Source organism: Gracilinanus agilis, chromosome 2 (genome assembly GCF_016433145.1).
Source record: "Gracilinanus agilis isolate LMUSP501 chromosome 2, AgileGrace, whole genome shotgun sequence".
NCBI classification, from domain to species: domain Eukaryota; kingdom Metazoa; phylum Chordata; class Mammalia; order Didelphimorphia; family Didelphidae; genus Gracilinanus; species Gracilinanus agilis.
Window position 1 is genome coordinate 104,729,306 of NC_058131.1, and position 16,218 is coordinate 104,745,523.

A 16,218-nucleotide genomic window follows, 5' to 3' on the forward strand; every position below is an offset into this window, starting at 1 on the left:
GGTCTGTTAGCTTTTTATAATTAAGTATCAAAATAATTCTGTAGTGATTATATTAATCCTTAAGTCACAAAAAAGAATGTTAAAATCAACTTTTAAAATTCCAGTGTTTTTAATCCCAATTTTTATCATGGTGTGGATATATAAAAAACAGTTCATTAAATACCAAAACCTTAAAATTACTTGTGGAGTAAGAGGGGATGAGGAAGAACTTCAAGGTAATTTGCTATTGAAAAAAATTGTCTATCACATGTAAGTTTATGATTTTATTTTGTATAACAATATTCTCTGTACCTTAAATATCTCATTAGAACATTGTGTGAGTATCGTACTGAAAGTAGAAGAAAGGCCTAATTCCACCAAACTCTCCAAGTGAGTCATCTTCTCTGTTTCTGTCTCCTCTCTTGTTTGTTCCAATGTGCTACTTTCTATAAGTCCGAAACACCTAGAAAATCCAAAAAAAGTATATATATTCAAGTAAATCCAAAAATAGTATATATACTCAAGTAACTTAAAAGTGACTGAACTTAACATTTTTTAATACAATTAAGCTAGCTTACTACCAGAATGTTCACAAATAAATTGCTATTTTTCAAAGCATTTTATAAGTATTAAAAAATGCTTTACGTATACTCTCTAGAGAGTGGTCATCAAAGGAATATGAATGGAAAGGGTAGAAGAGGAAGTAAGATCTAAGGACCAGGAGAGCAGTCAGTAATAGTTTAAATGTCAACTAATCAACAACAATTGATCACATAACTCACCTGTCCATGAACTGTAAGACAAAATCTTCAAATTCAGCTGTAGCTGAACACAGCTCCTTTTCCACCTATAATGTTCAACATATACAAACTTTATATTCTCTGTAAATTGGGCATAATACTGTGCTTTAGGGGCAGAAAACTCAATTTTCTTGAACATACTATAGAATATTTTAAATATTCATAGATTTGAGCATATTAAAAAATTGTACAGTGGGTTTTGAATACCTATCTACTTTTAAAGTTGAAAAAAGAATGAAAAACTCATTTTATATGCATCAAAATGTATATAATTTCATCATATAATCAATATTAAAACTGCTGACGCAGAAGCAGAAGGTTATACATCCAGTTATTGAAGTACCCAAGCAAGAAGTATCAGAGCCAGGGGTAGCTGGGTAGCTCAGTGGACTGAAAGTTAGGTCCAGAGACAGGAGGTCCTGGCTTCAAATCTGACCTCAGATACTTCTTAGCTGTATGACCCTGGGCAAGTCACCTGACCCCCATTGCCTAGCCCTTCCCACTTTTCTGCCTCAGAACCAATACACAGTATTGATTCTAAGACAGAAGATAAGGGTTTAAAAAAAAGAAGTATCAAAGCCTAGTAATTTGTAAGTCAGGCTAGCAGTGTAGAGCTCCTAAAACAGAAGATAATCCTGAAAGGGTCAGATGGGAACTAGTAGCATTATCTCTTTAGCAGATCATATTTTAGATGCAAATTTATTATAACTATCACAGTTCCCAATATCATTAGGTTACTGAGACTAACCTAATAATGGAAAATGAAAACCTCTATTTTGCCAGGTGGCACTCCAATAAATTATGTTCTTTTAATTACAAAACATGAATAGTGTTTTAGACTGACCCAGTAAGGAGGATATATACATCATGTTACAAAATGTGAAATAAATTTTAGCATTTTAATGAGCTTTTCATTGTTTTAACATTCATTAAATGTGGAAAAATATGGAGAAAAGAAATTGGTTTTTCTCTGTCTAGTTTTTGTAATCAGAAAATATTCTTACTTCTGTGAGGTCATTTCTTTCTTGAAGTACAGATGAACAATCTACTAAAGGCACCAGGGTGGAAAACGTTGCTATAAACTGGAATGTGATCTGTAGAAAGATGTAAATGGTTTTCCATACTTAGTAAATAATTCAGATTCAGACTGTAAGGATACTATAAACACCAAAATTAACTCCCCCCAAAATCCTAGAACAACTTTATTGTGTTTTACTTATACACATTTTTATATTTATCATAATCAACTATGTTTAGTATTGTTTCTATTAAGTTCATCCTTTCGAAAACCATTTCTGGACTATTTTTATATTTTATCATATGTACACATAAACTTTCTAAATCTGTTGTAGTGAAGCTACTCCTCTATTCACCCATAGCACTGAGATCACCCAGCGATGAAATACTACTGATGATACACAACTGTGTCCACAGAGAAAAGTACGTATTCCTAGAGATGGAAGTCTTGCCACCTAGCCAAATGAATTAGGGAGACGTGTGTGTTGATGTAATGATATTTAAAACATATACTAAATATGTTTTATAAATAATATATTTTAAAAATATATTAAAACAATGTCCTTTATGGTTGGAAGTTCCAAAGGAAGTCACAGTATTGATTCTAAGACAGAAAGTAAGGGTTTTTTGGGTTTGTTTTTTTAAACCCTTACCTTCTGCCTTAGAATCAATACTGTATATTGGTTCCAAGGCAGAAGAATGGAAAGGGCTAAGCAATGGAGGTTAAGTGACTTGTCCAGGGTCACATAGCTAGGAAGTGTCTGAGGCCAGATTTGAACCTAGGACCTCTCGTCTCTTGGCCTGGCTCTCAATCCACTGAACTATCCAGTTGCCCCCTAAGGGTTTTAGAAGAAAAAAAGTCATATAACTAGAGGTTGTTCCTATATGGGACTGAAATACAATAGCATGAGAAGGTAATATTCATTGAAATGAATTGAAATTCTTAATCATAAACATGGAAAATATGTTGATTTTGACGATTTTCCTATAAACGAGAAAACACGGCATATTATTGTCTGCCAAAAGACTTAAGTTGAGATATCCAATTATATTTCTAGAAAACATTATTGTTAGCAATGTTGCTAATGGGTCCTTGAAGATTTACTAAAAAGAGTTTGAGAATACTCTTACAATTTAACAAGATAAATAAATATTCTCACCATGCATTTACTAAAGTCATTCGGATCCACGCCAGGCAGTGCTCTCATCAACAGAGGTAGCATGTGTGTTGGACCTTCAGGAAACCATTTGCCCCCTGACACTAGACTACGGGCTACTCCAATCACACAACTTAAAGTAGCGGTGAGTTGGTGAGGTTCTGTTAATGTCTCCAGGGCAGGATATGTTCTACAGTGTGAAAACAGAGTTAAGAACAAGTTTAAACATTCAAGAAGAAAGTTAAATAAAAATTCATGGGGCAGTTAAATTTCTAAATGTAAAGTATTTTTCAACCTTTAAATTCTTCAGTGCCAATGCAGTGATGTCTTGATTTAGTTTATCGTTCCCAGACTCGGAAAACTGGTTCGAAGGCAAAAACCCTCACCATTACAAAAGAGGACAAGAGCTATAAAAATTGTGACACAATGCACATTATTATAGTCATAATATTTCATAATATTATTTTTCCCCCTAAAGTCCAAATGTATTTTAATATTTTTAGGTAATAATACTTGTAGTGACCTGATATTATAGGGAACTAAGAAAAGGTGGGTAGAGATTAGGGCATTGGCAAGACTTGAAATCAAAAAGGCCTGGATTAAATTCTCAAAACATTTACTATCAGTATGACCCTGGGCAAACCATCTAACATGAGTCTTAGTTTCATCATTTGTAAAATGAAAGGTTTAAATTTAGCAGCCCTTCTAAGCTCCAAAACTATGATCCAACAGATAGCCATCACAATATCAATTGCTAAAAGGTGTTTTACTCAATTTCACATACTGCTTCAATGATTACAATTGAAATACTAATTATGGGAAGGCAGTTAGGTGGCTCAGTGAATAGAGCCAGGTCTGGAGTTGGACGATCTCGGTTCAAATCTGCCCTCAGATACTCCCTAGTTGTGTGGCCCTGAGCAAGTCACTTAACCCCAATTGCATAACCCATACCACATTTCTGCCTTAAGACCAAATGATACTTTTTAAAATTCATTATGCAAGGGAGTATCAATTTTTCTTGCCTTTGTAACTAAACAAATTAGAGGGAAAAGATCAGATACAATTAAGATCTGACATTAAAGATTAATATTAAATGGGGAGGCTAGGTGCCTCATTTGATTCAAATCTGACCTCAGCACTTCTTACTTGTGTGACCCTGGGGAAGTCATAATATTGATTATAAGATGGGAGGTAAGGGTTTAAAAAAAAAAAAGACAATACCAAGGTGAAAATGATACTGTATCTCTTTTTATACTTGCTAGATAACAAGTCAAAAGCTCTAAAAAGTATCTCCTAAACTACTGATGAAATATTTTAAATTATACATTCTGATTCATTCAGTTAATAGTAATCTGAATATATAAAAATAAAAGCAGTGAACACTAGTGAGAAAATGTGTTCTATTTAGAAGCAAATATGCTGAATTATAAAGTTATTTTCTAATCATTAAATCTGTGTTTTTTTAAAAGGCTAAAGTTCATTCTGCATCAATTGTGACTGATCATCTGCAAAAAAGAAAGGACTATAAATGTAAAACAAAAGCCAAAAAAAAAAACCCTTGATGGATCATCCAGTTCTGAATCTTCTGATTTTGGTTCTTCAACAGCAAGGGAAAAAAGAACCAGAAAGCATTTATGGAAATGATATCATATGCTCCCACCCCTTTCCTTAATTCTAAAACCAGAAAGTTGTCAAGGCAAAGAGTACTTAATAATCTTTCTTTCAACTTGCTATGATTCTCAGTTAAAATGCAAGAAGCAATAGATTCTCAACCCTCAGCTATATAGGGTCAGCTAGGTGGCTCACAGTCAATAAAGAGCCAGGCCTGGAGACAGGAGGTCCTCAGTTCAAGTTTACCCACACTTCCTAGCTGTGTGACCCTGGGCTAGTCACTAAACCTCAATTGCCTCACCCTTACCATTCTTCTGATACTTAGTATTGATTCCAAGACAGTGGGTAAGGACTAAAAACAAAAAACAAAAAACCCACCTCGGATATTCAGTTAAAGCATCGATGAGTGAGATAGAACCAATTTTGGACTATTTCTAGCATGAGTAACAGAATCACAGACGACACTCAAAAACTTTATAAACAGTATCATTTTCCTTCCAGAACTAAATATTCTGAATGTCAAAATAAAACTGATTTGCATTCTGCATCTTCTCATGAAACATGAAAAATGTTGTAGAAAGAATACTGAATGCGATTCAGTGACTGGAGTTTATGGTTTCAGTACTATCTAGATAGATATTATTTCACTTAACCAGTCTTGTACTTCATGGTCTCTTTGGTTCTTTCTAGCTATATCTTTTTTAAAAGGGGCTCATGATTCTGTAGCTTATATTTCCTCATGAGAAAGATGCTGGTATGAAATCTTAAAAGTGAAATGTATAAAGGCAGAAAAAGTTAGTAAAGCTGAGGACTTGATTTTCCTTTTTTCTTCTTGTATAGATTTCATCAACATAGAAAGCTCCCAATGTGGATACTCCTACTGACATAGACTCTCTCCTGCCTAACTAACCACTCTTCAGCAGTTGTCTTTACCAGATCTTTATTCAGTTTACATACACTTACCCAAACTATCCTGGGCCGTCTTCTTTTTTCTCTATATATTATTTTACTTGGTAATTTCATTAGTTCCCATTGATTCAATTATTACTTCTATGCTAATGATTCTCAGATCATTTTATCTAGCCATAATCTTTCTCCTGACCTAGTATTGCAACTCCAACTGCCTACTGAATATCTCAAACTTGATCTCCTGCAGACATCTTAAAATCAATGTATCTAAAATGTACTCATTATCTTTCACCTCTGGTCTTATTCCTAGCTCATCCTCAACTTCTCATTCTTTCACACAATCCTTTATCTAATCTGTTGCCAAGTCCTATTAATCCTACCTTCACAATATCTCCATTCATCAATACACACCTGAACTATGGCAATTGCTTTCTATTTGGGTCTCCTAATAGAACTCCCTACTTCAAGTCTTTCTTCACTCTACTTTATCCTCCACTCAGTTGTTAAATATATCTTCCTAAAACAGAAGTATTCCACTGTTTCCTCTGCCTTCCCTCTTTAATAAACTCTAATGGCTCACTATTATGGATCAAATATAAAATCATTTATTTAGTATTCAAATTCCTTCACAACCCTGCCCCCATGTCCCTCCCAGTTTCTTACATCTTATTCTTTTCAACCACATACTCTGTCCACATACAAGTAATAATGGCCTCCTTACTAGTCTTTGTTTAAGATACTCTGATCTCTAGACTCCAGACTTCACCAGTTGCCCTCCATACCTTAAATTCTCTTTCTCTTCTGCCTTCTGGCTTCATTAGTTTTAAGACCTAGCTAAAATCCCACTTACTACAAAGAAGCCCTTCCCAAATCCCCTAAATGCAACACTTACTCTGTATCATATTTGTACATAATTGGTTACATTTCATTCCTCATTAGATTTTCAAGTTCTTTGAGAAAAGAGGTTGATCCCTCCCACCCCCCCTTTCTCTTAGCCCAATACCTGGCACAGAGTAGGCACTTAAAAAACACTTACTAATTTGATCTCATTTCTAAGCCTCAGTATACATGACAGGTACATGCACAGAGAGTGGAAACAAAAAGAAATATACATGGTTCTATAGCATTTACCAAAACTGTAAATACTAAAATTTTCAAGGTATCACACATTTCAAGAAGTTTAATATAAGTGAGCATACATCACAATGTTCACTGCCAGAATTTTAACACTGACAATCTCTTAAACAGATGCAATTTTGATGAGAAAATAAATAACACTTAATGGTCTGTGGGAGAAATATTTGTTTTCTTCAGATAAGGCAAAAATAATATTTTAATTATCCACTTCAACTCTTTCTCCATTTGATTTTTATAATCAAACTTCTTTAAAGATCAGAAGCTCTACTATCTCTTTTATACCTTCCTCTCCTACTCAACCTCTAAAGGAGGTAAGCATCAAGAGTTAAAAAGCAGGCTTGCATAAGAAAGAAAAACCAGAAGGGTGTTCAATATTCAGCATCAAAGTAAGTAAATCTTGGTTGTTGCTTGAATTCCTTAATTCTTTAAAATATCAACTTACCTTTCAAGTACAGGTGGAATTACTAACTCCGGTCTCATGAGTGCAAGATTCTGTAGAGCTTGGGCTGCCTCTAGGCTACCCGTTTTGCTAAACATAGCCAAAAGAACAGGCTGAATAATGCATTGTACAAAGTCTGTAACATCTTGATCCGTAAGCTTATGGCTCTCAGGCACAGGAGTAAGCCAAGAAGCCTTCTTGTATCGTTCACGATGTAATCGTCTAACAACACTGTTTGGCAATCTCTGGAGTAGTTTCATTAACTTGTTCTGGGAACAAACAAACAAAAAATGTTGGTAGTTTCCATTTACCATTTTTCATGGCAAAGGAAATTTTTTCCAGTACAAAAAAAAAAATGTTGATTTTAAAATTATTTTAACTAACAAATTTTATGTTGAAATAGAGAAACAGAACATACTTGGTAGTTTTAAAAACTTAACACTTCAAAATACTTTGAATTATGTATTCTTAAAATTTGCTTTAACCTTAGTCATCAAAAGAATTTCTTACAATTTAGATATTCTCATGTGTTCACCTCATCCCAACATTGAATTTTTATATATAATACACAAATAAGAAAATCTATGCTTTTAAACTATTTTAGACTGTTAAATTATTTTTTTAATTCATACAAATATTTTTTCCACAATTTATTTCTATTTTAAATACTGTTTATAGCATCCTTCTCTGTACTTAATCACACATCATCAAAAATACTGATTTTTTTTTATAAAATAGAAAAACTACTTCAAATAACATTTGTTAAATGAGAAAATATTTTCCAAACACTGAACCCAATTTTTTTAAAAGCAAAGACACTAAACTCCTGTTGAGTTCTTTAACTATGTGAATATAAATGTTAAGAATTCTTACCAGCCAGCGACCATTATTTGAAGGATGGTAAAAAGATGCAATGCTGTTAAATAAACCAGTCAAGTGCTTTTGCACTAATTTACTTGGTCCGCCCTGTTCAAAAGAACAAGCTTAATATTAATACTCACATTATCACACACACACATACACAGAAACATGGAATTAAAAGAGGTAATCCCATGTGACCCTGGGCAAGTCACTTGACCCCCACTGCCTAGCCCCTTACCACTCTTCTGCCTTGGAACCAATACAAAGTATTGATTCCAAGACGGAAGGTAAGGGCTTCAAAAAACAAACAAACAAACAGATAAATGAAAGAGGTAATCCCAAACTTAACCTATCAATGTTTAATTTAGTTCATGCTGATAGATGTTATTCACTAAGTCTGTAATAATATCATAACAACGACTCCATAAGAATCAAAGATTAATTCAGATGTTTCATTTGGGACCAAGGGCAAAAACTTATCTTCAGATCTGTGGCAGATCTGAATTTCATTGAATGGTTGGAAAAAAATTCTGACATTAGGATGGATATATTAAATAATCGCATGTGATTAAATCTGGTTCATGAAAGAAGTTTTTCTTAGTTTTTAATTTGAAGAATATATTAAAATGAGTTATTTTTACTCCTAAATGTTTTAGTATTGTTTAATCTAAGCTTGAAACATAAGTAATAAATGCCTATCTATTTAAATATGAAAATGTTTTAAATTACTTGACGCATTTTAAAAAGGGCAAAAGTGCTAGCCTATGAGCCAAATGGAAATAAAAACTATGAGATTCATATTCTGCCTGCAACAATGCACTAATACCATTTTACAGGACTGGCATTATTATTGAGGCTCCTTAAAAATTAAGGTACTGGTTTAACATACTTTAGAATTTCTATATTAATGACACACATTTTAGCTGAATGTCTTAAAAATAATGTATTACAAACCATCATGGCGGTGATCCATACTACTGCATGCCCTATATCATAAGCATTTGTTAAGAATCTTGGAACTAAAACTTGATTGCTTCCCACTGGGAGATTCAAACTTCTGAGAATCCTTGTAAATATCTGAAGGGAGGAAGGAAGGGAAAGAGAGAGAAGGGAGGAGAGAATATAATAGTAAATATTTGTTCATTTTAAAAACTAAAATAATAATAAATTTCCATAGGTTAAAGTTATATTACTATTTCCTCTAGCAGTTAGGAAATGATCTCTTTATGTAATGGGATAGTATTTTGGCATTAAGAATACTAATCAAATCAAAGAGAAATTTTCCAGTATTAAAACTGTTTTTTGCACAAAGAGAGAGAGGTACCTATCGCTCACAGTATCATAGCACACTGATACAACATAGGCAAAATATCTTCTTTATTCATTACCTTCCTAAGTAACTTTGAAGCAGTAATGACAATGTTTCTTTTGGTATTAGTTTCTCCGGTGAATCTTCTCACAAACCAATACTGAAAAGCGTATGTAATAGTACCAACCTATGAGTTTAACTACCTTCATCTTTAAGTTTAGTGTTTGTTCCCTCATTTTTTCCAATGCAAGCAGCAACTACATCTTTTGCCTGAAAACATGTTTTGTGATAGCTGAGCTCAAGGAGAAAAAGAAAATAATTGAAGTCTACTTCTACTGGGATGAAAGAAAGGAATGCCACTCAAATAGAAACCAAGCTTTTGCTTGCTGCTACCCTTTTCCCTGTCTCCTAATTCACTAGGAAATGTGAAATAAAATGTATTTTTTAATAAGAAAAAAAAATACATGATCTGATATGTGAATAATTTATTAGACTTAGGGTGGAAGGTAAAGCTAATAGAATATCCCTACAAAATAACTCATTCTAAACTAGCCTCCTAAAATCTCAAGGACCTCCAAAGGTCAATCAAGATTCATACAATACCTTAAAAGGCTAAGATCAGGGGCAATTGGGTGGTTCAGTGGATAGAAAGCCAGGCCTAGAGACGGAAGGTCCTAGGATCAAATCTGGCCTCAGACACTTCCCAGCTATGTGACCCTGAGCAAGTCACTTAACCCCTATTGCCTAGCCCTTACTACTTCTGTTGCCTCGGAGCCAATACACAGTATTGACTCTAAAATGGAAGGTTTTTTTAAAAAAGGCTATGATCATTTTGAGAAGAGCAAATAAATAACCATTTTTGCAAAGTAACTAATTGTTTTTATAAATCATAAACAAATAGGTTTGACAAGTGTTACAAACATCAGCGTTATGTAATTTGTGTAGGAAGACACTAAAGTAGTGATATCAAATAGATGCAGTCATCATTTTATAACCAGATTTTCTTACCTTTGGTACATACGGATCCCAATCTATGTACCCTATGTTATCTGTGGCCAAACGAGCAAAGAGATTTACTAGTTGCTGAAAGCAAAAAGAAAAGAAAAAAGAAAAAAAAAGAAAAGGGACATAGTTCAATAAACATATTCTATGTGTGCCTTTGTTTAAGAAGCACTGAAATAATTACAACAGAAACAAAACTGTATAATTATAATAACCAAACTAGGCCTAGAGTTGAGAAAACATGGCTTCTTCCTTTCATCATAGTGACAAAAGAAAGCAACATGGAAAGTTGCATATACTGTTCAACATGACTGATGTGCTAATTTTGTTGATTTGCTTTTTTTCTTTTAAAATAATTTTCATAAGGCAGATGGTTCTTCAGGGAAGGAATGAAGGAAGATATCATTAAAAACTCACATAATAGAAAATAGGAAGGTATCAATAAAAATTATTTTAAGAAAGAAAATAATCTTATTTTAATGTGTCATCATCCTTTTCCACATCCAATTATTCTTTTGGCAATGATTAATTATAACAATGACTTATTTTCATAGTTCTTATAGGCTAGTTCAAGACTAAACTTATAAATTTAAAAACTACAAACTGAAATCCTAAATTTACATTTTTAATGCAAACATGTCTGTAACCTATTTAAAATTATACTTTTGGACATGTTAATGCTTCAAAATTACTGTCCAGAATGCAAACAAAAATTGAATAACCACTAAATTTAATTAAATAAGCATTCAATAAATACACAAGTAAATCTATGACAACCTGTTTCCATATATGTCATAATATTCATCATATACTGATTACTGCTGTCACCCCACCCCAACACCAAATCAAGGTTTATTTCCTTGAGAAAAAAGAGAGAAAATTTATCGTGAGATAAATGATATCCAATTTGAAGAAATCAATTTGTTCAGATTTATTCTTATCGAAATGAAAAGTGAAAAGAAAAATGAGAACTCACCCCCTCCCACTGTGGGAGATTCTGCACTGAAACCCAAAGGCCAATTAACTCATCAAACCAAAGCCTGCAGAAGAAAACATTTTCATAAATATCAAAGTAATTTTTAGGCAGGTTCTCTTCATTTTTTTAAAAACCCATTATATAGACATTGAGGCATGGTGGGAAAATCCAAATAATTTATAAACAATCTTGAAAGACTGCACAGCTACTCCACTAGTTGAGACCACTGCTTGAGATTTCCCTCCCTTTTGTTCCTCAACAGGTTAACCTAGGTATCCTAAATAGTTTTTCCTCTAAAAATTTTACATTGTGTACACAAAGATCACATTATCTTCTAAGCAGGAGTGGAGAGTGTACAAAGGAAAAGGTAGATGGGGCATGAAATATGAAATGGAAAGTCTTTCAATACTTTGTTTGAAGCATGACTGCTGAGTAGAAATCTTATCTAATAGTGCAGTACCTGGTGCACTGTTACCATTCAAATAACACAGTCAATTTTATTCAAGTCTTTTGTCAATTCATTATCTAAATAAATAAGTAGCACATTAAATTTGTTTTGCCCAGGAACTGATTTACCTCCTCAGTAATATTACTGTCTACTAGTAACTTTTCTCTTTATTTAAATGGTTTTGAATATTCTGCATTAATTTCTATATAATTAAGCATTGAATTTTTTTTATGTATCAATTTATGTTTAAGCAATTTGGCAGTATGGCACCATGGATTTTTGTACTCTATAGCCTTCCATCTTCATAGATATACTTACTTAAAACCTTTATGATGAAGTTCAGGAGGAAGAGAGGTAGGAAGAAATATTTCAAAATAAGTGATAGCCTTCTGCATTGTAACATCAAAAGGACACATTAAAGGCCGCCATTCTTCCAACATCTCTGCTGTAGCATCCTCAGGAAAGTACCTAACAAAGCAGGAACATTTTACCTGTCTTATAGGCATCAGTTTTAACTTGCATATGGAACAAAAATGTTACCACATAATAGAATTTGGGAAGCTGGCAAATGTGTCAATGCATGTCATGTGAAATTTATCTAAATAGTAATAGTAGTCTTGGAAATTTTGATAATCTCCAATTAACTGTCAAAAGTTAAATGTTATGTGGCAAAACAAACAAAAATACCAATACCAGTTCAAAACTAAATTTTAAGGTTAGCCTGTGAGAAAAAAATTTCATAGGAGTAAACCTTTAGAATATAACAAATCTTCCCATCTACTCTACTTCTTGACTCACTCCACAAAGGTTGGAACCCTACTGAAGGAAATTTATCCATTTTATGCAGAAACTCATTATTTAGCTATACTGTTTGATTTGTTCATTTATCAGATTATTTCTAGGAATATTCAGATTTGCCATTACAAAATCCAAATGAGAAAAATCTATTATTTCCATTATGAAGAAACGGCCAGTCTTCTGAGGTAGTGAAAACTGACAGTTAAATTATGATCTACAGACAAGTAAAGGGGAATGAGGAAAAATCCCTTGTATATAACACATATTCAAAAATTACCCAACTTTGATTCAAAATAGTAACAAAGCTATAAAGTAATAATTAAGAAACTGTTGCTAAAGAACCTTCTCAGACATAGAACAGGGATATTTAATACCACCTACTTATGATTAAGATACCTTTCAATCATTAGAATTACCCTGATCCATCATATAAATTTAAACTTTACTTTTTCATATAGAATGTTTTAGTTAGAACTTTATGGACTCTTGTGCTTTTTTTTAGATTTCACTAGCAGAATCCAATATAATTATCTGAAGCAAATGTCAATTTTGGAATCAATACATAAAGCAAAAATTTTTAAAAATGAACAATGGATGACATCTATGTTAGATGTAGACAGCCCATGTCTGTCAGGAAACAATTCTACATCAACTACAATGTTCATGTAACTAATCATTTTGCTATCAATTTTTGGCTTTATGCAATATAAACAACTTTCAGGGAAGTTTCTAACCTTTTTCCCTTTAGATCAATGGTACTTTATCTCTGAAATCACATTTGCAATTTTAATTATCCAACAGAAATAACTACTTTATACTATATTTTTTTAAAATTTAAAGTTTAGCATACTCTTCAAGTTCACAAATTAGAATACTTTGAGAAATATAGGCTGTGTGATGATATACATAAGCTTAGGTTTTAATTTCATCAATTTAGAGATGATTCATATGACCAGAAGAACTATACTAGGCTTTGATGACAGTAAGTTTTATCAAACTAAAGATAACTGAATTTGAATTGGCTACATCATAAATTAAACTGTGAAATTAACACACTTCAAAACAAAGCATATCTACATTTCTTAAATAATTCATCAGCTACTATACAGGTATATTTTAATGAACTTGATGGGAATAAAAAATTGCTATGTTATAGCCAAGTCTCGTTAAAAGTAAAATCCCTTTTACAACAGAATAAGTACACTATTTTTAATATGCTTCTTATATGCATTAAAAGGAATAAAAGTCTTTTCTACAGCAATACTTTGAGATATAAATGTAAAATGTAAAAATATTTTAAATAAAATTTAAACTTTTTCAAAATACTGTCTTTGTTTTTTTAATTTGGGCAGGGATGTGGTCAAGAGTACTTTTTGACTACTGAGGTTATAAAATGATAGAGCATCTTTCAGCTAATGGTGTAGTTCTCAGACTGACAATAAATAACATCATGAATTGCTTTTTTTAACCTATGTATCATTTGGCTGGTTTAAGTTACATATAATTCAGTTATCCAGAGCATTTTAGTTTGTCTGTACCCCCAGCTTATTCATTCTAATGGGAAAGATAGTCATATAAAATCTTTGGCCCAGCTTCAAAGATCTGCCATAATCTAGTAGAATCCTATCCACCCAACTTCATCTCTCATTCCATAGGAACATGTTTATGAAAAGATTATCTATTCTTCAGTTTCTACTTCTTCAACAAAACTTTTCCTGATTATTCACATGCCCTTGCATTTTCTGCTCTCTCTCTTCATTCTTACCATAGCTATATTGTGAATTATCTTGGTTTATTGCTTCCTAATTGTTGACACCACTCTTAAAAGGAACATAAGCTTCTCTGAGGCAAAGAATAATTCACAGGCTTTTTTAGTAATGTACACACAGGTCCTATCACATTAGTAAACACATAGGTTCTATATATGGCAAATGCTATACAGAGATTTATGGTTCATCAGTTATGCAGAATGTTTCATTTGACAGAGCTCACTAAATCCATACCAGGAAAACATTATCAGAATAGATTCCTGGTGAAGACATGGAAATAGTTCAATTATTTGGAACTAGATGCTATCATGATATTTAAACTGAATTTTTTCTATTTTAGCTCTATAGTTTTAATTTTATAAGCAAATGGTATTTTTCATTTTAGGAAAAATAAAATTTTAAATAAAGAATATTTGCAATTAGAAATTCCATAGGGAGGAAGTATAATGGGAGGAACTGACCCAAACTCACCAACTGCTCTTCATCACTCATATTTTTAGCACGATATTATAGTTCTCTGTATGGAAAATGTGTGTGATCTAAATGACAAAGAAATAAGAACTACACTATAGTGAAACATCTGGAGTTAAATTACTTAACACGATGCGGCTCTATAACTTAATTGTATACAAAGTAAAAACAAATCAATTCAGTGAAGTATTTATAGGTGTATATTTTACCCTGGAGGTAATGTCATACGGTGGCTATGCCTACAGAAGGCCAAACATCAAAATGAAAAGTGAACAGTTTTGCAAAAATAATGAATGGCTTGTCTTTAAACAACCAGCCATCAAACATTGATACCCATTGGAGTACCAAGTAATCAATAAATTCTTATTGAATTAATATAGCTTATTTTACTGGTTTTCCTGATTTTCATTTGGGATGTTTACTAATATGTAGGCATTGGTGCATTCTAGGTGCATTGTTAGAATTTGAATATAGTCTATTTTATTTTAAAATTTAATTTACTGATTACCTAAAGAAATAAAGAACTCAATACATGTGATCTACATACTAAATGATTTGCATCTCTATGAACTATTTATTTTTATTGCCTCTTCAAAATACAATGGCTATTAGAGTGAAAAAATACACTAAACAGATTCACCAAAATACCTATAATTTATAAACACAAAAGTAGAAAAGTTACTTACGGTCGGCAGTTTTTCACGAGTGTTTTTAGAACATTTTCTACAGAACTGGGGGGGAAAAGTCATTGAATCAATTAGATTGGTGTATTTTAAAAACAATATATAATTAATTCAGTCAACAAATAATGTGTGTTTTAAATCTATGATGACACTGATGCAATTAGACACCATCTGTGTACATGCAATAACTAATCCTTTAGACATTTAGGCATAATCGCAAAATGAAAACTAAATTCTTAAATCTATTTTTTTTCTTCTCCCTGCTATTACATGCAGGGAAAAACTAATGCAGTGGGAAAATAAAAAACTCACTTTCATTCTTTACTAACCATAACAAAATCTCCATAGCTAAACACTGTATATGGCATACATATACCAACACAGTCCATCAAGTACACAAGTTTTAATTTCAAAACCTAATTTCTCAGTTTTCAATGAAGTCTCTACATAAATAGGAATTATAAACATACCAAAATATGCTGGGCATGAATTTATATCTATAGCTAGAAAAAAGAATGTTTTTTTCCCTGTAACCTACCAGTTAATTTTTCTAGCCTTTTTGTTACTTGAAAATAACAAATTTCTATTAAGAATAATAGCTATTTATTTAACTAATTTAATCTGGAGGGCTTAAAGAATGTTCTAAATTTAAAAAATATTAATATGTCCACCTATCAGGTAGAGATTTGTATGTAAATTTTTTCAACCTGCAACTAAAGTTGCTTTAAAAAAATTTTTTTTAAGTCACAGCAACTATTCATAAATATATATTACCAGACTGGTATGTTTTTCATTGCTAATTATCATTATTGCAACTGACACAGAAGAGATAAAATATACCCCATAAATAAC

At 32.3% G+C, this 16,218-nt stretch overlaps 1 protein-coding gene across 1 annotated transcript in view; it reads right to left on the reverse strand.

Annotated features, from left to right (window-relative positions):
- PSME4 (proteasome activator subunit 4) overlaps positions 1-16,218 on the reverse strand; it is a 101,017-nt gene that overhangs the window by 50,243 nt on the left and 34,556 nt on the right. The window contains exons 4-14 of the mRNA XM_044663332.1: positions 15,370-15,414; positions 11,964-12,113; positions 11,198-11,261; positions 10,228-10,302; positions 8,865-8,987; positions 7,923-8,015; positions 7,053-7,318; positions 2,957-3,143; positions 1,784-1,873; positions 762-826; positions 292-442 (exon numbers count right to left, since the gene is read on the reverse strand). Of these exons, the coding sequence (XP_044519267.1) occupies positions 292-442; positions 762-826; positions 1,784-1,873; positions 2,957-3,143; positions 7,053-7,318; positions 7,923-8,015; positions 8,865-8,987; positions 10,228-10,302; positions 11,198-11,261; positions 11,964-12,113; positions 15,370-15,414 (1,309 nt within the window). The remainder of the gene's footprint in view (positions 1-291; positions 443-761; positions 827-1,783; positions 1,874-2,956; positions 3,144-7,052; positions 7,319-7,922; positions 8,016-8,864; positions 8,988-10,227; positions 10,303-11,197; positions 11,262-11,963; positions 12,114-15,369; positions 15,415-16,218) is intronic.